The sequence below is a fragment of the Anomalospiza imberbis genome, chromosome 6, assembly GCF_031753505.1.
Source record: "Anomalospiza imberbis isolate Cuckoo-Finch-1a 21T00152 chromosome 6, ASM3175350v1, whole genome shotgun sequence".
NCBI lineage: Eukaryota > Metazoa > Chordata > Aves > Passeriformes > Viduidae > Anomalospiza > Anomalospiza imberbis.
In genome coordinates, this window is record NC_089686.1 from 46,758,572 (window position 1) to 46,781,491 (window position 22,920).

The 22,920-nt window shown below is 54.6% G+C and overlaps 1 protein-coding gene and 1 long non-coding RNA gene across 7 annotated transcripts in view; one reads left to right on the plus strand and one right to left on the minus strand.

Annotated features, from left to right (window-relative positions):
- Positions 1-937: 937 nt before the first annotated feature.
- The window catches only part of DUSP8 (dual specificity phosphatase 8), a 42,167-nt gene continuing 20,184 nt past the window's right edge, over positions 938-22,920 (minus strand). For 4 of the 6 annotated variants that reach the window (XM_068193927.1, XM_068193929.1, XM_068193931.1 and 1 more), the window contains exons 3-7: positions 21,448-21,586; positions 4,774-4,940; positions 3,436-3,595; positions 3,125-3,248; positions 938-2,737 (exon numbers count right to left, since the gene is read on the minus strand). In XM_068193927.1, coding sequence (XP_068050028.1) covers positions 1,654-2,737; positions 3,125-3,248; positions 3,436-3,595; positions 4,774-4,940; positions 21,448-21,586 — 1,674 coding nt within the window. In that variant the 3' untranslated portion in view covers positions 938-1,653. Of the gene's footprint in view, positions 2,738-3,124; positions 3,249-3,435; positions 3,596-4,773; positions 4,941-12,234; positions 12,646-12,700; positions 12,912-21,447; positions 21,587-22,920 lie in introns of those variants that run through there. The other 2 variants (XM_068193932.1, XM_068193933.1) reach the window with 2 other exon arrangements.
- Positions 5,022-11,240, plus strand: LOC137475986 (uncharacterized). Its single transcript, XR_011000176.1, has 2 exons — positions 5,022-7,710; positions 10,894-11,240. It is a non-coding gene; the product is annotated as an uncharacterized lncRNA (long non-coding RNA).

Here is a 22,920-nt window from a genome sequence, read left to right on the forward strand (position 1 = left end):
GGAGAAAGCGAAGAGAGCTGCAGGGAGAGATGTGCTTTGCAGTGGAGGCAGCTCAGTGCCTCCAGCTTCAGAAAGCAGCTTCTCAGCAATCCTGACATTGGGGTTTGGGGGCAAGAGCTTGGCTTCCCACCAGACGGGAGGAAGCAGCCAACTATCTGCAAAAATAAGTCACTTATGCCCCTCCATGTGCTTGCAGAGCTTCATGTCTGGACAGCTTATCATCCGCTGGATGGAGGGGAGCTGGCCTGGAGGGCAAGAGGACTGGGAGAGTCCTGGCACCTGCAAACACGCTCCCCCTGAGTTTCTCAGATGTGAAACAAAGGATGTGGGAAGCCAGAAGAACCACCGCCCCCAAAGGGAAAGTGGTCCCCATACTTCCCAAGCAAGGTAGCTGTGGTGAGGGGGAGCTGAAGGGCTGGGGCGGGCAGGCAAGACACCTACCAACAAGAAATCCCAACTACCACCAGCCTCCCATCCCTCCCTCTGCTGTGGAAGCTTCCAACACTTTCCCCATGCAGCTGGAGGTGACATCCTGCAGCCTTCCATCCACTTCAGGAGACTCCCACCTTTCCACATCCAGCAAGGATGGGCAGCCAAAAGGAAGGGAGGAGAGGAGAGGGTGTATGACTGGGATTGGGTGACGGCCAGGATGGGGACAATGCCTGGGATGGGACGATGGCTGGGATGGTGGTAATGGCTGCGATGGAGATGAGGAGAAACGAACAGAGACCATGGTGGGAAGAAGAGGCAGCAGCTTCCAGAAGAGTTTTCTGGCTCAGTTTGTGTCATAACAAGGTTTTATGGTTTGCTCATTTACTTGTTCATTTCTAGAAAAAGTGCCCAGAAGAGTCTCCTGTCCCCTTGTTGGTATGCCCAGAGATAAGGGGGGAAATCTATGTTGTGGACATCAACTATAGAAGGAGCCACAGGCCTCAGATATTGCTTAGAAACTCGTATTTCAGATTTAAATACCATACAGAGTAAAAATAGAGCTGAAAGTACCGCCCCATATTGTCTGCAAATCATTGCCAGAATGAACAGCTTCAATAAATTAAAAACAAAACAAAAAATTGAAATATTATTTACGTCTCAATAAAAATTGCAGTAAAACCATTTACCTTTTCTTTTGTGTGTGTGTTTTTGGGTTTTTTTTCTTTATATTATATATAATATATATTTATATATGTATAGGGCTGCTCCAGTGCAGCATTTTTAGGATACTTAGCCAGAGAAACAGAGCAGAGCATGCTTAGTGCACCAGTGTGCAGGGAAGGGGCAGCTGTGGTTCCCCCTCCAGGTGCTGTGCCCCATCATCACAGCCAAAATTGCAATCCCTGCCACTTCCCCAACTCTTCCCACTTGAGTTTTAGGCCCAGATTTTGAGTGCGGGTCTCTGAGGGCTGGGGCGCCCTGGGGATGGGCGGGAAAGGACCAGGGTGAGTGCAGGAGGGACACTAAGCATCCGCCACTATGTTTCCCGACTCTGGAAAGACTCGTCCACCTTCGCTTCGGTTTCAGCGCTTGCGCTCCCGAAAATGCACGCGCAAGTATAAATACACCCCCCGACCCCATCGCCCCCCTTCCAGCTCCCCCCAGCTTAAATAGCCCCCCGCCCCAGCCCCGTCCCAGGTCTCCAAGCACCCCAGGTGAGTGTCAGGACACCTCGATGATCTCCATGCTGCCCGAAAAGCTGGACTGTTTGCTGATTTTGCCCAGCTCTTCCCGAGCTCTGCCCTCAGACATGGTTTCCTCGAATTCCATCTGGCAGCTCCTTCGCTTGAATTGCTTCTCGGCGCCGGCCTCCTCATGCCAGCTGTGCCGCCCGTCCCGTGGCTCGGCCCGTGCCTTGTCCCTCAGTCTGATCTCACATCCAGCCGCCACTGCGCCGCAGCCGAATGGCGGCGGGTACGGGCCGGCGCTGGGAAACAGGCCCCCGCCGCTGCCGCCAGTGCTGCCGGAGTCCTTGCCAAAGTACCAGCCAGCCTCGCCCGAGGCAGTGCTGGGGGACTCCAGGTGCACCCCGCTCCAAGCAGCGGTGGCGGCGCCGGGCGCGGTGGGCGGCTGGCTGAGCCGTGGTGGCAGCCCATCCTCGGCGCTGGGGCTCTTGCGCGTGGCGCAGGTCCCGCCAACGTTGAGGCTGAGCCCGTGGGCCGGCGAGCCCGCTGCGTGCCGGTGCTTCCGCCGCTGCCTCACCTTGGCCTCCAGCAGGAGCTCGGGCCCCGTGGGCCGGTCAGGGCTGTCTGCCCCGGGGGAGAAGGGGCTGAGGCTGCCCGAGCCCGAGGGGCTGTCCAGCTTGCAGAGTTTGGGGGCTTCCCCAGGGGGCCCAGGGGGGTCCTGCCGCAGGCCGGGGGAGTAGGCAGATTTGATGTCCAGGGAGAAGGAGCGTTTCAGGCGGTTGGTGTCCTGGATGCGCTCGGAGGAGAGGTGCAGGCCATTAAGCCCCTGCTGCAGGGTGGTGGGTGACAGGACCTTTGGGGTCCCGCCCTGCCGCTCGGGGTCACTGGTGGGGGATGCCGAGCCGGTGCTCCTCGGCACATCCTCGGCCTTCTCTGAGGTAGGTGTTAGGGGATGCCGGCTGCTCTCAGCCACCTCTGCTGGGTCCTGCTGGACATCCCCCTCGCCCCAGTCGCCCTTTGACTTCAGGGCCTTGAGGAGCTTCAGGCTCCTCTCATACTCCAGGAGCTGGCCCAGGAAGTTGAAGTTGGGTGAGATGGATGGGCGACGGTCCTTAACAAACCTGCCAAGAGGCACAGACAGCCCCGTTGGTGCTTGGTCCTTCAGTGGGCCACCCCTACTCTCTCAGCCACTTTAGGGAGAAGAGGCATCATCAAGAACCTTCTGACTAGACCCTCTAAAGAAAAAAAAACCTTGGGGAACCATGGGGCCTTGAGATGCCCCAGGATTTGAGCTGGGACTGCCTCCCCACTCCCTTTTACCACATCTAACCATTCCTTGTTGCATGCATTTTATGATGGGAGGTTTGCTTTGGTTTTACTGGGACCTAGCCAAGCAAGACAGAGCTTTAAGGAGCCCTGACCCTCTCCTTCTGGGCTTAGCCTGCTTTCCTTCCCTCAAGTGAAGCATACTGGCATAACCCCCCCAGTACCCTCAGGGGAAAACTCACCTGTAAGCATCATCAGATGACATACCCATGGTCTTCATGATGTAGGCGATGGCAATGGTGGCTGACCGGGAGATCCCAGCCAAGCAGTGCACAATCACCTGGCAGCTGGACACCTTAGCTTTGTCTGGAGCATGGCAGAGGAAACAGAGAGAACAATGATGGTGAACAAAATGGTTCTAGCCTCCCTCCCCAAACCCCAGCCCCTTTGTGTGAGGGGACAACAGTTGCTGCGAGCAAGACCAGGGAGGACAGAAGAGTTCAGGTTGTGAAGGCTGAGAATTGGAGAGTCTGCAACCATAAGAAAAGCTCACCAATGAATTCAATGGACTTGTCCAGCCAGGGAAGCAGCTTCTCACAGTAGTTGTCATTGACAGGAATGCGCATGAAGTGACTATCACAGATGAAGTCTGGCTTGGGACAGGAGTTGCTGGCATTTAGGACATAGCTTATCCCATTCTGTGTCATCAGGTCCTGGTGGGAAAGAAGCCATCAAATGATCGGCTGAGTTCAGCCCGCACCATGTACTAAAGGTCTGTCTTGCCATGAACACTCCTTGCCTTTTCCCATCCCAGCATTTTCTCCTGTGGGTCTCCTAGTGCTACCTTGGCCTTGTTGATGATAATACAGCAGAGACCCGCTGAAAAGGTTGTGTCAATTTAGATGACACAGGTTTGAACCTCAGCAGAGCTTTATTTTGGTCCAAGTAAAGTGAACAAGGCCAAAGACACTTGGAAAGGGGGTCCAGAGGGGAAAACCCAACAATCCCAGTATGAGAGAATAAGACAATACAAGAAAGAAAATTAGCAAAAACTCTGTCTGAAAGCTGTGGAAGTATCAGCTGAGGAAGAATTATAAATAAAATAATATAAAATAGTGTGACATCTCACTAACAGGGTGGAGTGAGTCACTGGTAGCACCCTACATTAACCAATGTGGCCAGAAGATGCTCTATCTATAGGCAACAGAGTGAGGCCTTGCGTGGGCAATGCTTCTCTTCTCCAGCACGTGGCCACATTGCGAGGATGGCAGAAAACACAGCTCCAAAACATGAACAAAACCCTCCAAGGAAGTGGGGAGGGAAGAAAACCATCACTTTCCCTGCCTGGCATTGGCTCCTCAGGATTTTGGCCCCAGGATTTCAGCCCTGGGTCTCCAGGGTTCCGGACCCAGACTGGCTCCATCAAGCCTGCTAGAAGGGCCGGTTCCTGCCCTTCCAGCAGGCTTGATGGAGCCAGTCCAGCTCCCAGGCTTACATTCTTGTAATTTTTTTCTTTCATTTCCTTCTACTCCCTGTACATGATTTCTCTCTCCCTCCTTTCTGTCTCCATCTCCAGTCTGGTGTCATGGTCCCTCTCCCTCCTTCCCGCCATGGATGAGGACACCTGGCTGGCTCCCTCATGGCTGCAGTAGGCAGATGTTTGGCAGCACTATAACTGCAATTCCTCTTTCTTTCTTCTCATCATTACTTTTCCTTTAAACAAAATTTCTTCCCCAGTGTGACATCACAGCACAGCCTTTCTGGCACCTTTTAAAGGGCACTGTGTGGTCTTCCCACTAGGAAGGAGAGGAATCCTTAATACCTTCACCCCTCTGCATGACTGGGGTCCCCAATGGGACAGGGCAGACATGTCCCCTCAACAGGGTTGTACCTTGTTCAGGACATCCTTCTGGGAGCCCAGGTAGAGATGTGGCAGGATGCGCGTGGGGCCAACATTGGCCACAGGCAAGCATGGCTGGGAGATGCTCATCGGCAGGATGGCAGCTGGCTTCCCCTCGCAGAGCCCTGGGAAGCAGGATGAGAAGGTGGCAAAGCCTCCTGTGGAGAAAATGGGGACACTGAGCTTGGAGCAGCAAGGCTGAGATCATCAGCACCTGGCACCCCGAGGCCTGGGCTGGGGGCAAAGTGGTGATAACCCTGCAGCCCTGAGAACAGAGCCTCCAGGAGCAACAAGCCACCAGCCACGACAAACCAGTGCACACAGATTGTGATGGCCGTGACACACACACACAGAGAAAGGAATGGAGAACCAGCTCTGACTTTTCCCTGTCGCAGGTGGATATTAATGCACATGTGAAGCATCCCACACCCTCGCCAATGAAATTGGCTCTTCTCAACTTCATTCAGACAAATAACAGGAAGAGACAGTCCTTTTCTTGGCTCCCTACTATTCTGAGGACAGGATCACCTTTTGATACCAAAATCCATCAGGGCAGGATGACGACAAGCAAACCCATTGAGATGCAAAACTCCTGAGGTCTGGGAGGTCAGCCCAAACCTTGCTGCATTGGCTACACTTACACATTGTGATTTCTGAGAGAGGGCCCTTCTGCCCAGCCCTGCCAAGCCCATGATTTCTGCCACACCATGGTGGCATAATAGTACTTGCAAGCCACTGCTGTTTTTCATGCTCTGACCTTGCTGAATGTGACAGCAAGCAGTGTCCAGTTTATTGCACCAAGCTGCTGGGCATTCACACTCAGCTTGAGCATCTTGAAGTGCAGTGTTTAAAGAAAACTCCCAGCTGAGGTTGCAGTAGCTGGCATGTGACAGCCAGAGGTATTGTCACAGTGTCTAGCAGGGTCAAAAGCCTGAGAGCCAGTCCTGAAAGCTTGAGCAGGGCTGCAAGCCTTGCCCTGCTTGCACAGCAGGCAGCAAGGAGAGCTGGAAAACCCTCGGTGCCGTTGCATATCCTTCACAGTTGCATAAGACCACTGATCCTGATTTGCTCTCACTTGCTGATCCTGTACTCCAGGGTAGAGCCAGGTCTGGCTAGCAATGGCCTAATTCCACTCCCCTCCAGCTGAGGACATCTGGGTGGCAGCTTCATGCAGTGGAGAGGAGCTTGAGTCATACATGCCTCAAGTCTCCCTTGAGGTTTTCCCAGTCATGCGAATGAGCAGATGCAGCTTGACATCACCCAAAGGGCAGAGAGGACTTGGGGGCTTGACTGCCTTTGACTGTCAAAGGGACCAGTATACTCCCACGAGATCCCTTTGAAAGCCCAAGTCTCTGGACTGAGCACCCTGAGAATCCCTGGACCATCTCCACAGCTAAACAAGACCTTTTAACGAGCCAGTCCCTCTCCCCTTTGGAAGCAGAGCAGCCTTGGCATATTCTCAATTTACCTTCTCCAGCATTTTGGCAACACTTCTGCTGATCCTCCTGGAGCACCTTTCTGGCTGCTGGTGTGGCACCCACGCTCTAGAGAGGCATGACTGGTGCCGCAGACAACCCATCGGACATGTTTGTGAGATGAAGGTGATGGAGAAGCCAAAGCAGTGCACAAAATAATGCTCACACCACTTGGGAACATCCAAGGTCCTCCATCACACTCCATCTCAGCACCTCCTGGTGTCAGCTTCCACTGGCCTAAGGAAAAGGTGTCCTTCAACAAACCTCTTTCCTCCCCTCTGTTTTCTTGTCTGGCAGCTAACACACCTCCCAGCTTTAAAACCCAGTCAAGACAGGAGAGGTAGAGTTAAAGCACCTTATCTTTTCCAGCACTTCCTTTTCTCTTGCTCCCTCTGAAATGACATCACCTCTCAACTGGGACATTAAATCAGAGCAAAAGCAGGAGGCCCAGCACAGGTGCAGCATAGCTCTGGTTACTGTGGCCCCATTGCCAAGGACTATCCATCACTAGCCAGAGCTCTGCATGGACACATGCGACCTCCCTGCTTTGCCCCGTGCTGGCGCCTGGGGGATGCTGGGGCAGAAACCCTTGGGAAGTGTTTCCTTCAGCTGCCCCTAGAGCAACCTGCAGCACTTGAGTTTGAGTGGGGCACAGATCTGACCCCGGGCTTGTGTGAAACATGGGAATTTTTCTGAAGGAACACTGCACATTTTTGGGGAGCAGGGCACACACAAATGCAGCCCCAGGGATGCCTGCTCTGGTCCATAGGTGCCCAGCCTCTTGCACTCACTCACATCCATCAGGAGCTGCCCAGGGCAGTGGATGGCTTTGTATGGCTCTTTAAGGTGATCTCATAGTTCAATCAGGTCAGGGCATGCTGCTCGCTCCCCACTGCCTACCCCCACCCCGCTCAGCTGGCAGCAGATCCTCTGCCAGCCTTGCCTGGGGAACTCCAGGCAGGAGCTAAGGGGTCTGTGAAGCAGGCAGGGGTGTTTGTAGAGTGGCAGCAGCACCCTCAGCTGCAGAACCTACCTGGGCAGAGGCTGCCACAACTGGAGGATGCTGGCACCTGACATGATCCCCATAGCTCGCCTCACTTGTCCTAAGCAAAGCCTCAACCCTGTGTCCAGGAGTCCAGGCATGCTCCCAGCCCTCCTGTCCTCATCTCCCCCATACCTGCAGCTGCTGAGGGCAGTCTGGGCTTGGGGGAAACCCTAGAGATGGGGCCAGGTACTTGACACCATCCCAACATGGGAGTGATGCTCACCCCACCCCGCAGCGGCTGCTCCAGCGTGCCTTTCATTTTTAGAAAGTGAAGCAGCTCTTCAAACAATCCCAAAGGCAGTGAATGTCCCTGGCTGGGCTCCAACTGATACTGGGGCTTTCCTCCCCTCTATGCCCCAGGCCACGGATCCCAGGTTTTGCTGGGAGAGAGCAGCAGAGCACAATAAGGTGAGGAGCCAGGGTAGTACCAGTTCTAGCCTTTCCTCTTTTATTCACAATGCTCATGCCAGGAGCACCGTTTCTCTTGGCAAGTGTGGAATTAAGCTCAGGAAGGATTTGTATCTGTCATGGAATGGGTGTTTGGGGATCTCTGTTTTCTTCTGGATGCTCCCCTACCCTGGTGAAGGCTTGCTGGGGAGGAGCTGGTCCTTGTGTGGCACGGCCCAGTGAGCTGCTCATGGTTCCAGCATGGCGGGCTCTCAAAACCATTCTCTGGAAAAAATACTGCCTACTGCAATTACCTGAGGCAGAGATAGCGCCCAGGAAGAGAAGTGGGAACTGAAAGGGAAGGGAACCAGAACAAAAGTGGGGATGCTTTCACTGCTACTGCTGAAAATGGAGGAAAGAGGAGCCAAGAACCAGCATCAGGCAGGTTCTAGGAGGCCTAGGAAGTGAAAGTCGCCCTCCTGCAAGTGAAAATCACACCGAGGCACAGTGTTGCAGCAACTTAGTGCCAGAAGAGTGCAACAACGGAGACCTTGTATCTCCCTCACCTGAGGTTTCACTCACAGGGTGCTGACCACTCTTCCACCTCCTGCTGTGAACTGCAGAGACCCCTCTGGGCCAGCCCCCAGCCCTGCTCTGCATGAGCCTTCCATCAAACAGAGGAGAGGGGAAAACACCAGAACTTCTCCCCTATCCCTATCTTTGCCAGGCCCTCCCCTCTGCGCATTTTCCAGCTGAACATCTATGATAACCACCCAGTGAAACTGGATTTATTGTGAGAACAGATGCTGCAGGGGGAAGGCAAACAGCCTGGGAATCTCCCCGAGCCTGTCCATCAGGCCAGGGGGAAGATGCCAGCAGCATCTTTGAGCAGGCTCCTGTGGTACCTGCACTGCTGCTACTGTTGGGAGCCGTGTGACTCCTCCCCTCCAGCAGCAAGCTGCACAGGGAGGAGTTCCTCTGCCAGGCCCTGCACCCTGCCTGCCTACAGCCCTGAGACAGCTGCAACCAAAATGAACAGAAACACAGACATGGAAGGAGACTACAAGATGTAAGGACAGAGATGTTGCACTCCTGAGCTGGGACCCTGATATAGCTGGGGAACCCTCTACTGCCCTGGCTGTCACCTTCAGGTGGTTTTTGGGGACATCCTAGTCATAGCTGGATCACCGACAACATCACAGGCAAAATCTGTCACCTGTGAGTTGCACTGTGCCCTTCTCTGCCAAGGCTGGGCAGCAGTGGTGGTGCAGAGAAGGTGACATAGAAGGTGACAAAGTCCTGGCTAGGGACAGGGATGTGGTGAGGCATTATTTTCCTTCTGGTGGTAAGCCTTAGCTTTAGGGATTTACAATCCATTAAGCTGCATGAAATGTTAACAGACACTGCTGAGGATAAAAGGAAGGTGTGGGACACATGAAGCATGGATATTCCAGCTCCGTGTTGTTCCCTGTGTCCCTCCCTGCACTGGGGCCATCTTTTGAAGCTGGAGCTGTAAAGTGGAGCTGGGGCTTGAGAAACTGCTCACACCTTGCTCTGATGGCTGCACTCTGCACATTCATCTCCAGCCCCATGGACTCACCACCTCCTTCAGAGGCCTCTGAAAAAACCCAGCAGCTCTGGCTTTAATGCTGTGCCCTGCTGACTGCAAGAAGCTGTGAAAGGGCTGCCCAGGGCACCTGCCTCATCCCAAAACTGCTCTTCAAGAGAGCTACATGCTTCTTGAACATCCCCAGCCCCATGAGTCTCATAGAAGTTCCCCTAGGGACACACTGAGCAGCATGTCCGGTTCAGCAGCCTCCCCTGTGCATTGCAGGCTCAAAGGTCCCCACCAAGAAACAGGGAAGACGTGACATGTCACTCTGCTGTGCCATCAGTTTGTGGCAGCAAGGAGGAGGGGATCCAGAGCTGGAAATCCTCCCTGGGCCAGCAGCTGCCACACCCCACTCCTCACCTCCAGCTCTCACACGGGAAGCTAGAAGGAGACCTGCAGGGGTATTAAAAATGTGTTTTACAGCCCACCCTCATTGCTGCAATAATGAGAGTTAGAGAGCAGCAGACGGAGCTGTTCAGAGACCGGCTCCCCAGGCAGCTGCCAGAGGTTTTGCGGCAGCCCGCAGCCTCACCAATGAGTTTTGCGCCTGGGCTTTGCTGGAGACCCTCTGCCCCGCTAAAGCTCCTGGCAGCTGAGGGGGCTGAGAAAGGCCAGGCTCTGCCCGGCTCTCATTAAAATGCCTGTGGTGGCTGGGAGCTGCTGCCAGGGCGGCACGTGGCAAGGAGCAGCGGGGCATGCAAGCGAGCACGCGCCTCGGCTTGCTGCTGGAGCAGCCGCCACGCCGGCATGGCTCCGTCACTGCTGCGTTGTCTTGGTGGCCAGGGTGGTGCTGGATACCCCCTCTTCATCAGCCCAGCCCCTTGGGGGCCGTGCTGTTCCCAGCATCTTGACCCATCCATCCCCAAGTCTTAAAGCACCTTGCTGAACTGAGGAACAGCAGGATATGATAAGAGCTGTGGGGACCTGCAAAACCCCAGCCCTCACCTGCATTATGCTCAGCCTTCTTATGACAATGAGCCTTAGTGCTCGGCCGAGCATCTCTGCCGCAGACTGAATCGAAGGACAGAAAATGGAGGAGCCTGGCAAGCTGCACATCAACCCCCAGAGCCGCTGGGAAAATCCCTCTTTGCAAAACGCCATCTCCCTGACTCTCGTGCTGGGTGGGAGCCTGTTGGTGCCGGCAGCTAAGCCGGGCGGCATGATGAAACACTGCTTACTGCCACCCTTACTCACTGTGCTCCAGGGAGCTCCGGGGCTGTGTCAGCATTTCCTGCTGCCTGGGACATGTCTGAATTTTCCCCCTGCCTCCATCCTCACTGTTTCCCCGGGTACTGTAGTCCCCTTTGATTCAGCCCATCCCTCCCAGCAATGCCTGATGTGGATACAGCCCATTTCCTTGCGCATCCTTCCCACAAGCCTGCTGAAATCCTGGTGCTCCACAGCCTGTCCAGCTTGCCCTTTCCTGGCTGATGCTCTTTCATGTTCCCCCATCTCAGTGCATTGGAGAGAGATGTCCAGTTTTCAACCAGTCTGTTTTTCCACTCTCTTGCCCAGGTTTCCCCATCCTCTCATATGGTACAAAATTTCATCACCCCACTGTTGGCTCGTTCTTTTTTTTTTTTTTTCCCCAGGCAGTGGGGATGAGAAAGCCGATGAATCAGCCCTATTACGGATTCATGTGCATTCCCTGTTTCCCCAGCGGTCAACCCAAACAGCCTCTGTCCATCTGCTGCTACAGTGCCCTGCTGCCTCCCAACCTGTGCCAGCCCCCCATGCCTTGCAGGCTGGTCCCAGAGCCTGCTCCCATTCTCCCAAAGAAACAGAAAACGTCTTTTAAAAAAGGAAAAGCAGCAGAAAGGAAGCCCTCCGCCTACACAACCACGGACACACTCCTCGAGCTGTTGAGCTTGATTTTCCTCTGGTGACTGCGCCTGCTTTGGACCAGCCTTACTCATTCTAAGTAAAGAAAAATGTGTCATTTCCAGGAGTGACTTATTACTAATGACACCATCACTGGGTTATGTGCTTCATGCCACAAAAACCTGTCAAGCACTTTTAGCAGCCTCCCATTTTAAGTGGTGATGGAGGGGAAGTTGCTTGATTCAACCCTTCGGTAATCTAGGTCATCCCAGGCTCGGCATATTTTTAATCTGTTCCAGTTAATGTCCCCTTCCTCCGCGTGCCCTTCGCCCTGTTACTGGGGGGTGGAAACACTGCAAAACCCCTTTCTGAAAGAAACCACCCGAGATGGGCAGGCAGGGCAGCGCTGGTGAAGCGAAATGGCTCCGGCGGGCAGCCGCCTGGGCGCGGGCAGCAGCGCAGCGCTCTGAGCCGATGGCCCCTTGCTCTCCCCGCCGTCCTCGCCCGTCCTTGCCCCGCACACTCTCCTGAGACCGGTGGCCCCCCGCCCCCGCAACCCGGCGCCCGAGGGCGCAGAGATGCTGGCGGCAGATCCTCCTGGCTCCTGCAGCTTTCCTCCTTCCCTTCTCCGCTCCGTTCGCTCCATCGCCAAGCTTGCCTGGACGGCGAAGGGTTCAGGGGAGGCCGGAGCGGCCCCCGCGGCCGGACAGTCTCACCGGACCCCGCACCGGGTGGGAGGGCTGCCTAGCGCCGGGGCCGCTGCAGACGCCTCTGCCCGCTGCAGGCAGCCGCTCACCTGCCTGAAGGAGCTGCCCTCTCCGTGCAGCTCCCGTCCCAGCCCGGCCGCCTCCGCCAGCGCTGCGCTCATCGCCCCTAGCTGGGGACCGGCCATCGCTCCGCTCCGCTCCCCTCCGCACGCTCCCCGCTCGCTTCCATCTCCCCGCTCGCCAGCTGCCTGCGCTCTTTGTATCGCCAGGACCGCGCTCCGCTCCCCGCCGGCCACTCGGCAAAGGCGATCTCCGGCCCCCGGGCAAAGCAGGGCTCCGGCGGCGCAGCCCCCTCTTCCCGCTCCGTCCCCATCGGAAGGAAAGGCGCCGGGCCGGCTGACAAACCTCTCTTGTCCCTGCTCTCCTTCATCCTCCGCACCCTTATTTTCAGCTTCATCTGCCCCTCGCGCATGTCTGTCCAGAACTGGTCCTCGGAGGGAGCAATCATTACATCCACGGGCATCCAGGCAGCTGGGCTGCGGCTCGCGGGGGCACCTCTCACCGTCGCCAAACAACAGCTGGCGGGCAAACAAAATACTAAAAAAACAAAAAAAGCGCTCCTGCAGCAGAGCAATGCCAGTCGCCCCCCGGCTCCAGCCTTCAGGCTGAAAAAATAAAAAGCATTAAAAAAAAGCTGAGCGGGGTAGGGGGCTCGGCGTAGCCCCCTTTCCCCGGCCGCCCCTCTCTTCGCCGCCCGCTCCAGCCCGAGTGAGCTCAGCCCGGGAGCAGCCGCCCCATCCGCCGCCGCGCTCGCTGCGCGCCCGTACCGCGCTCATAGCTAACGGGTCAGGCATGCGGCCGCATTCCTTACTCAGCACACAGACACGCAGCACAACGCCGGGCTGACATATGCTTCGCTCCCCGCTTAAAGGCGCAACCGCGATTTTCTCGCCTGCCCAAAGCCCCCCGCAGCGAGCGGCCGCGGCGGGAGATGGATCGCTGCACCACGCCGGCTTTGGCCCCGCGCAGTTAATATGGGGACGGGAACGCGGGGGGAGGAAGCTCATGCCCACACCTCATTTTAGCACCTGCCAGGGCGGTGTGCGATCAAACCCCCACAACGAAGGGGGGATGCAGCACCATACTCCATCCCGGCTCCCTGCTGCTCCTCGTACCGTGAAGGCACTCCACGGCTGCACCCCCTCCCCACAGCAGCTCCTGGCAGGACCAACGTGTATCGCCTGGGTGATGTTTAACTCTGAACCCCAGCACCAGGAAGGGCAATGCCATGATCTCAGTTTCCCTCTTGGGAAACTGAGCCACAAAAGATTAAATAACTTCTCCGGGGCTCTTTGGTGCAGGGCAGAGCTGGGGGTGAGACAGCAGGTCCTTAATGACAAGCTCATCTTGTCCCTTCATGTCTCCACGGAGAGCATCACCCAGGAGGATGCTCATCCTGGAGTGGTCCCAAACAGCTGACAATGAATGGGTCCCAACAGCTGGCAGGAAAAGGGGCTGCTGGCACTGGGCTGCGCACACCTGTGCGTGGTCATATCAGATGGAGTTATCTGCCTGGTCCCAGCAAAGCAGGACCATGGTCTGGAGACTTATCCTCTGCCAAAGCCTTCTCACGTGCAAAACTCCAGCAAGAGGGGACATGTCGGAATGGCCTTTCCTGGTCTCACTGGGGGTCTATCCATCTCTAGGGGCTTCTGAAGCAGGTGGGGATTTGCATTTGTGCTGGGGGAGAAAATTACTCATCCCCCACTTCCCACCCGCAGAACTCCTTAATACATCTCCACACAGCTCCTTACGAGTTTATTGCTCTGAGCCCAGGCCTCCAGAAAATCATTCAGGATTATAGTAAGCGGGGGAGAGAAGGGGGGGGCATGTATTGTGCCTTTGAAAATCTGAAGCTTTATGGGCTGAAAAACCCCAGGCTGAGCCATATGTGAGTGACTTCAGTGTTTTTCCTTTGAATGACATCACATGAGATGAGGTCATTGGCATTAACTAAGTGCTGTCTCCTCCCCCCCACCCCGAGCGGAGCCAGCCTCCTAACGAGCCTTGTTGTTGTAACAAATATGGTTTGATTATTATCAGATGTGGGTCAGAGGTTGGATAAAATTCAAAGCGAGCTCCAACTAGGCTGGAAGAGAGAAGCAGCCTTCCCCCACAAACCATGCTCGGGAAGTGACTACCACAGCACGTCCCCAGGGGGATCTGTGGTCCCCCACATTTGCCACCACTGTCACTACAAGGGAGGGCGCATGATGCTGCTGGCAATGCCAACGCCTGCCAGGGATGGAGATCCCTCTGTGTCCCACTGCCACTGTGCCAGCAGTGCTCTACCCGTGTTGGTGGGTGATCCAGCTGTGACCTGCTCCGGTGGCTGTGGCTGGGGGTCTACTGGAGGGGACCTAGTCACTCTACCGGGGTCACTGGGTCATGCAGGGGCAGTGGGCAAGGGGGACGGTGCAGGAAGCATGTAGTGAATTAGGGGATGCAATACTCAACCTCCCCCTGACCCAGAGATGCACAAACAAAATTTGCCTTTTCTCTCTGCCCCTCTGGTTGTCCACCTCCCTCAGGTTTCCAACAGCCCTGGGCACAAGTTATTTTGGTAATGCCAGTATCTTTCACGATGTGTTTGGACTGAGATTTCAGTTCAGAGCTCCTGGGATCACCAGGTGGGAAGCTGGGTATGACACCACCAAGTAAACCTCAGTGCAGGAGTCTCACTAGTGTCGCGCACCCCTCCGATCCTCAGCAAAAGACAAGCAAGCACAGATAGCCAGCAGCCCCCTTCCTCCACCAGTGTGAAGTCCAGCCACATGGAGATGCCACCTGCAGCCACCATTCCCCAGGCAGCATCCTCCTCTCTGCTCTCTCCCCGTTTTCTGCACCATTTTGCCAAAACCAGTATAGGGGTTGGCACCTGGGGCAGGGGGCAGCTGGCAAGCAGAGAGATAAAAGGCAACATCCATAGTGCAGAAATACATTCCATGTATCAGCTGCTGCTCCTTGTCCCTTTTTCCCAGGTGCTCCTCCTGGTCAGGATGTCACCCATCCTGCCTCCAGCCCCTATTTATCAGACAAGAGGTGCATCACCCAGGGAGAGATGCCCACCCTTGTCAGCCTCACTTCACATTGCCACAGCACTCACTGGAAAAACATCTGCTGCAATGGGTTGGAGAGACTCATCTAATCCTCCTGCAAGAGCAGGAAGCAGGATGAGTCCCTGTCCAGCACCTACATACCCCGTCAGGACAGTGCCTATAGCCTGGCACGAGCCCAGCTGGGCAGGGCCAGCAGTTCCTCTCTCCACCCAGCACTGGGACCTGGTAATAATTGCCAGTGACGACCTTTTGCAAGCATGCAGCACAGGCCCAGGGAAAAGGGGGAGGCGGATGAGGGGAGGTAGATTTCTCAAAAGGAAGGAAACTAACTAGGCAGTGGCCCCTGCCCATCAGGATCTCTTACTGGGGAAGTTGCCTTCCTCCCCTTGACCTTCCAGAAATGAGAAATGAAATTACACAGCAGTTTTCTAAGGCATAGTAATCAGAGGGCTGCTCTTCCCTACTCCTCTTCTCCTCTGTCCCACTCTGCCTTTGACCCTTTTGCTTGCCTTTCCTGGGTCCAATGGTTAAAAAACACAGCCAGAGGGGGAGGGGAAGCTCCTCGGGGTAATTATAGAATAGGGAAAACAAGTTGTCTGACGACAGCGTTGCTAAACAGGGAGGTTTAGAGCATAGGTCTGGAATACAATCAGCCTTGCACATACGTGACCTGGCTTAACCCCTCCCAGGGATGCAGTCACTGGTCCCGCGGGGCAGAAAGCCTCCCAGGCATCTCCTGGTTGTGGATCAGGGTGAGAAGGGGGCACCTTACTCCGCCTCCGAGCCTTGGACTGAGGAGACTGGGAGCACTCCCCTGGCTGGGAGCCTGAAGGTGGATGCCAGCACCCGCTGAAGAGGGGCTAGAGGGCAAGAAAACAGAGTCCTGCCCTGGCTAAAGTGGTCCCAGATGGCTTTGCTGTAGGAAAGGAAGCAACTCCTCTAGGGATGTTTTGCATGAGAGGAATGGAGGTTCAGAGAGTTACCTAAACCTCCAGGATTGTAAAAATCACAAACTCTGGTATTCCCATTTGCTTTTTAAAAAAATGCCTCTCCCTCTAGGCTGGTATCAGCATACTACCTCCAGTCCTCTCGACAGTCAAGAAAAACATCACCACAGGTAATCCCCATGCACCTCACCACTACAGCCTGAAGAAAAGCTGGATGTAAGCCCCTGCACAGCCCTTCTTACCCTTCTTCCATTCCTGACCATCATGTAGACAATTTTAGATTAAGAACAACCAGAATCCCCATTCACGTTATTTTAAAAGCTGATTCTTCAAAACTCCCAAGTCTGGGAAAAGCAAGAAATTGAGAGTCCTATGGGAGCTCTTTTTCCTGTCTCATCCCACTCCCATACCCTTCTTATTCATACCCTCCCTCCTGCCAGCTAAGTATCTGCTTCTTTGGGTTCATCACAGTATGCTATGGGATGGAGATGGCCACAAGTGGACAGAGGTGCTTGCAGGAGGTTCAGAGACAGTAATCAGACTTAAAGGAAAATCTTGTAGGTGCATCTGATGGATTCATGTCAGTAAGTCCCCAAGTGTTCTTAGACATTACAGCCTGAGGGTACCTGAAATAGTCCTAAAGCTTGACCTCCAAGGGCACCTTCAGGCCCGTGTACTGAGCAGAGGCTCTGCTGCAGTCAGGGGACATTCTGCACATGCTATGTCTCCAGCAGACACACTGACAGCCCAAACTCAACAGGTGAAATCGTGATGCTGTGCAGAGTGGCTGATGAGGAACGTGACCATCAAATTGCCAGCTGCACTCAGGTCCTGCCTCCCCACTCCCATCAGACAGCTTTTGACTGATAAACCCTGAGATTCGCTTATGTGGTTAGAGCATTGTGCTAGTGACACCCATGGGTTTGAGGGTTTGATTCCTGTATGGGTCATTCACTTAAGATTTGGACCTGATACTTGTGCATCTCTTTCAACTCAGAATATTCTGTGATTCTGTGACCAAAATGTGGGTATTTGGGGTATTTTCTTTCTCAGGTTTTAGTGGTTTTTTTTTTTTTTTTCCTTACATTGAGTTAATAAAGATACCTCAATCCTGGTTCTGGATCCTGCTAAGCTTTTATCTTCAGCATATGCCATGACAACCTTTGGATGCACATGCTGCACATGCTGCCACTCCAGCCTCTGAGACTCGGACTGAAGGCAAGCCCCTCTGCTCTGCCCTGCCTCTGCCCTGCTTTCAGCTTGGCTTTTTTCATTCATCTTCTCTTTTCCTCAAGAACAGCTCCAGCCCAGTATGTTTCAAGAGGAGCAGGCAGCAAGGGAATGTGTGGCTGGCATGTGGCTTCACACCAACACGACACGAGAAAGCATTACCGAATTTTCAGCCAAGGATGAGCAAAGCCCTGTTCAGTTGCCCTAATGTTTAACCTCTTTTTAGGACTGTCCCTATACAAAAAAAAAAAGTGGTTTTTTCTTTCATTCTGGGTTTTTTTTTCCTTTTTTTTTTTTCAATTAAAATCATCTATCTCTGAATCCTTGTGTCTAAAATAATTCCAGACAGTGCTTCAGTGCTAAACCCACTCATGCCTGGGCAGCCCAAGTCAGCTCTTGCAATGGAAATCCCCTTTCCTTTATTTGCTACTTCTTTTTGCCTGCGGCACCTGTCTTTGGTAGATTCCCCCAAAATCCCCAAAACCTCAGCCTCCACCCAGATCACTGCAGCCATGCAATTCCAACTCTCTGCAGCCGTGCTGGATGGCCATGGCACCGCCGGGCTGGAGAGGACTTGGGTCGTGGCCAGCCTGCTCACTGAGGATGTTGGTGAGTGAAGGGCTGGGAGGGATTTGTCGCTGATGATATTGTTACATTCTTTCCGAATCCTGGGAGTAAACACACGCTCCAAATTTAGAAAGAACAGGACTGGAAAATTTAAACATTCCTTGAAGAATTGGTACAAAAGCGGGGGGAGGGGGGCGCTGAAGATGATCTCACACGCGCTCCCGAGCCAGATGAAAAGCTCATGACTGGAGTTCAGAACGCAGTTGAGGGGCCTGTTTCAGGTCGGAGCACGATATCGCAGCGGTGAAGCTCCCCCAGCACACGAACTGCAGCAAAAAGAGCCTCTGCCGTGCAAGGGGGGTCCCAAGCCCCGCAGCCCAGGCTGCCATCCTGGTTTTATCTCCAGCTGGCACACGGCTTCGAGCGTGGGAGAGAGGAGCCCGGTGCTCGGCCTAAGGACCAGAAGTAGGGACAGGATGGGTGGCTGAGCATCATCTGGACCAGCATCCCAAGCCCTCAGCTGTCGCTTTTAGCCACTGAATAGGAGTAGAAGAAAATCTCCACGCTGCCTGCTGCAGCGGGACAAATGGAGAGGAGCTGGTGAAGCTCAGCACCCACCAGCTCAGCACCACACACGGCTCTGGACAGGCTCTCATACCAGAGCTGGCACACGGGAGCTGTCGGGGAGCAATGGAGCCAGACTGCTGCTGCTGCTTCATAAGCAGATAATGCCCCTTAATAAAAACCAAGCGGGTGATTGCAAAGGGGAAGAATAAGGGAGGAAAAATATAGCAACATTAAAAAAAGAAGGAAAATAAAAGGAAAAAAAGCAGAAAAAAAGCAGAAAAAAAGCAAAAAAGCAAGGGTTTGTGCTGAAGTAAACAAAGGTTAAAGAACAGTCAGGCTCCTGCAGGAATAGCAGAGCTGGGCTGGGAGGGAGGGGGCATTACGTAATGCAGGAAAAATGTTGGCTCCATTCAGTTTTCCACCACTTCATGTGATGTCAGGAAAACCATATAAATCAACAGTCTTTCTGCTCCCACGGATGGAGGGCAGCAAGCAGCACTATTTATACTTACACAATTAAAAAAAAAAAAAAAAGAAAAAGAAAAAAGAAGAGAAGCTGATGATTTCCAAGACTGGGAATAATTGACTCAGATTCTTCCCTGCCAGCCACTGGAATCGTTGCTTCTGGGCTGTTAACCCTTGAGGAGTCCCTGGCACCAGTCCTGCCAGCCCCAGCTCCCCTGTCCTCACCCATCAGCCTCCATCAGCTGCTTCAAGGGTCAGAAGGTTGGTGGCCTGGAGGTGAGCAGGAACAGCCAAGCCTGGTGTTTGCATGAGATGGGGACACGGAGGCACAGACCCCAGCATCTGCTGGGGCTGAGAGAGCTGGGCAGCACAGAGGAGCTGTGCAGGGCTGCCACACTGAGCTGGGGACCCTCAGGACAGCTTCCCTGAGGTAATGGCATCCACTAAGGGACAGGATGAAATCTTCCCCATTTTGGGATTGCTAACCCACTGGGGTCACAAGGCACCTCCAAAGATAACTCAGGCACTTCTTCTGAAACACCAAATGGATTGGGGCTGGACAAGGTGCTTGAGGCTGGAGTGGACAGACTGAGGGGTTAAACCCCACAAGGGCAAGGGTTCAGAATCAGGCCCACTCACACATCCTGCCCCAGACCCCCCAAGCACTCCAGAGCTATCTCTACACCAGCCCATTGCTGCCCACATCGCAGGCAAGAGGAAGCTGTGCCTGTCAGCAAGCGTGCCCAGCCTCTCCTGGATGCTCTGCACAGCCATTCCAGTCATGATTTCCGTGTGAAACACCGCCGCCATGACCCAGTGTTCTACATTTCAGCTCCAGTTTTTTCCCCCTGCTGGTGGCTCTTGTTCCACATATGGATGAAGCCCTGCTGCGCTTTTAATTTGGGAGGCTTGAGCTTTGCTTGGTGCCTAGCCACACTCCTGCTTGGGGCTCCTGCAGCCCAGGAGGATGGAGATGGCTGTCCTGATGATGGAGGAGGCGTGTGCCCAAGTGGGGGACAGCAGGTTTGCTGGCAGGGGTTTGGTGGTGGCATGCTGATGGAGGGGATGGCACGCTGCTGGTGCATGCTGTGCATGCAGCTGGGGGGCACTGGAAATACGAGGCTCCCCCAGGCCTCCACTTGCCTTAAGGCAGGAAAAGGCTCCGGGGTTTTCAGGGCCACCTCACGCAGCCCTGTCTGGTTCCAGGAGGAGAGATCCCCTCTTCCTAAATCGGTGGGGGAGGGCAGGGGTTTGCAGCCAGCACACAGCACTGCTCCTCACCCAGCCCTGAGAAAGTGGCAGCGGGTTAGAGGGTGCCAGGGTCACACCACCAAGGCTATTTCCTGACCCATCCCCATGACTAAGCAAGTTCCTTCCCAGATGCAACTGAATCTACTGTTTCCTTCTTCTGCACCATATGCCAAACTGTGCCCTAGTTAATGCCACAGCGACCTTGGAACCGCAGGCACAGCAACTGAGACAGGCCAGGGACTGCCATAGCCAGCTCAGGGAGGCATCCTCCAGCATGGGCCTCAGCAGAGCTCCTGCAACCAAGGCCACAATAATTAGCTTTACCATGATTTCATGCAGTCCTTGCTTGGTTTTGTTGGCAGAACCCAGGGCCAGGGGGGTTTAATCCCACTGTTTCTCTGCTCTATTCTCCCCGTCACAATGCAGGTGCTCAAATTCAAGAGCACTTACCCCTGCCTTGCATGGGCAGAGCTCCCTGAATGCCACTTACCCGTGCTACCTTCCCCCCAACAATTACCCTTCCCCAGGGTCTGTCACTCTGCGGGTGTGGCAGTTCCCTCCATCCCTGTGGTGTCCCAGGGCACAGAGGTTGGTACCCTCTGCCTCAGCCCCAAAGCAGTATCCAATTGCCACAGGATGAGGACAGGCTTAAGGGACAGAGGTGATTCCCATCTCTGTGCTTTGGCACTGTTTAGGAGCATGGCTGAGCTCAGTGGGACTGCAGGGCTGCACGGGGCAGTGCCTGCCCACCCATCCATGGGCAGAAAGCTCAAAGGTAGGCAGATCCCTGGCTGTCCCAGCCAAGGGGAACCAAAGGCATCTTCAGCTCTCCCTCAGGCAGTTCCCTGCCTCTCTCTTCTCCTCTCTGCTGGGTCGGAGCTTTTCATTCATCAGTCACCTGCCTCACTGCAGAAGAGCTGTAATTAGGGCAGCATGTGCCTCCTCCTGCCTGCACATTTGTGCCCAGAGAGCATCATCTCCAGCAGACCCTGACTCACTCAGTGATGACCCTCTGCCCCTGCCATCCTTCTGCTTTCCAGTACATCCATGGATTTCTTCTCCTGCCCTCCCTTTAACAGCAGCAAGAGGGAGCAGAGTGCCTGAACCAGGTCTGGTCCTTGGCACATTGACCAGGGATGAAGCAACACAGGGATGGGAGAACAAAGGGCAGCTTTTGGATGGCTGGATCCATGCCACCACACCTCCTTCTGTACCCTCCTCTTCCATTCATCCTGGCTGCTGGGTGCAGCGGCGGGGAGATGGACAGCGTAAGAACAAAGGCATGGGAGAGACCCAGTGATGCCAGCGTGGGCTGAGCCTGCTCAGCCTGCATGCAGGGCTGCCTTCCTCCACCACAGCCACTGGTGGCCAGGGAAGCGGGTGCACATGGACACGGATGGCCACAGCTCCGTTACTCCAGGCTAAGGGCATGAGTGCCCCTTAGAGATGCAGCGGTAACCCAGGGCTCCTACCTGTGAGGATGGAGACGCTGTGGAAACAGCTGTCCAACTTGCCCAGGAGGATGGAGAGGAAGCTGTCAGCAGCCAAGCCGGCGACATCCCGCGTACTCTGGTCATAGACCACCACGTCCTGGTGGTCCTCCGCCTCCACCTGCAGGGGAGCGGCAAAAAATGGGCATCAGAGAAATGGGCTGAGCACTGAGGAATCCACAGCACCATGCGGAGCAAAGCTGAATTTAGTGGTCACACAAGCAGGAAATTCCAGCTCCACACCATTTCCACAAGCTGGTTTTGACCACCAAATGGAGTGTCCAGCCAGGCTGGGATGGTACTCCATGGCTACAAGTGAATGTGTCAGTAGAGGTGCCCACTGGCACACTCTCACCAACTACAAGTGCTTTCGAGCATCCTGCCCAAAAGGGGGTCACTCCCCATCGCCCACCCTCAGCTTGCTGTTACTTAACTGCATCCCAGAAATCACCACGACTTCTTCCATGACTTCCTCCCCAGCCAACTTTCACCCTTAGATACTCCTCCTCAGCCTGGCTGGTGTCACAGGGACAAGAACACAAGGATTTGGGAGTGGTTCTGCAGGCAGGGGTGCTCCCAGCACAGCCCTTGTGCTGTGGCTAGAGTCAGTGGGGGCTGGATCAACAGCTCTTCAGGGCTCAGCCTGGGAACACCATGCCTAGCACCTCTATAGGCACTACACCTCACCCCAAGCCTGCAGATCACCCCTAAGGGCTGAAGGAAAGGGAAAATCTCTTATTTTGCTTAGTGGATGTTCCGGATGATGCTCTTTCTTCCTTTTGTAATTTTTGTAATGTGTGCTGGGGCCTGCACACTGCAGGAATAAACTGGGAAGAGCGGAAGGAGCTCCTGGGCTGCTCTCATGTGATTTTACATATCACAAACTGCACCTAGCTGCCCATCACTGCAGGGATAAACTGGGGCAGGTGGGATAACCTGCAGGCAGGAGTCCTCCCATGCCTGCTGATGACTGGATTGCAACGAGAGCACTCAAGGCACAGCCAGACACTCCCACACTTACCCGAAGGTCCATGCACCAAAAGGAGATAAAAATCCTCACAGAGGCATAGCTCAGCTCATCTGCTGAAGAGCTGGGCGTATGGCACACACCTGCCCTGAGAGCACCTGCCCTTCCAGCTGGGGGGGTAAGGCACATCCATCACATCATGGGAGGAGGGGGAGGCAGCAGCAAGCAGGGAAGGAGGGAATGTGTGCAAGCTGCTCTCTTCTCAGCAGCTAGTAGTGGAGCTGCCCATTGGCCAGCCCGTGCCAAGCCCTCTCCAAAATGTCTCTAGGAGACCACTTGAGCAAGGTACCACTCATGGACACCCACCTCATTTTGCTGTCTCACTGCCAAGCCCTATCTCACCACAGAGCAGATTTGCTCAGGGTTGCTGTCATTATTAATGCTGCTTTCATACCCTGCTGCAGGTGCTTCCCTGCTCAGCAACGTGA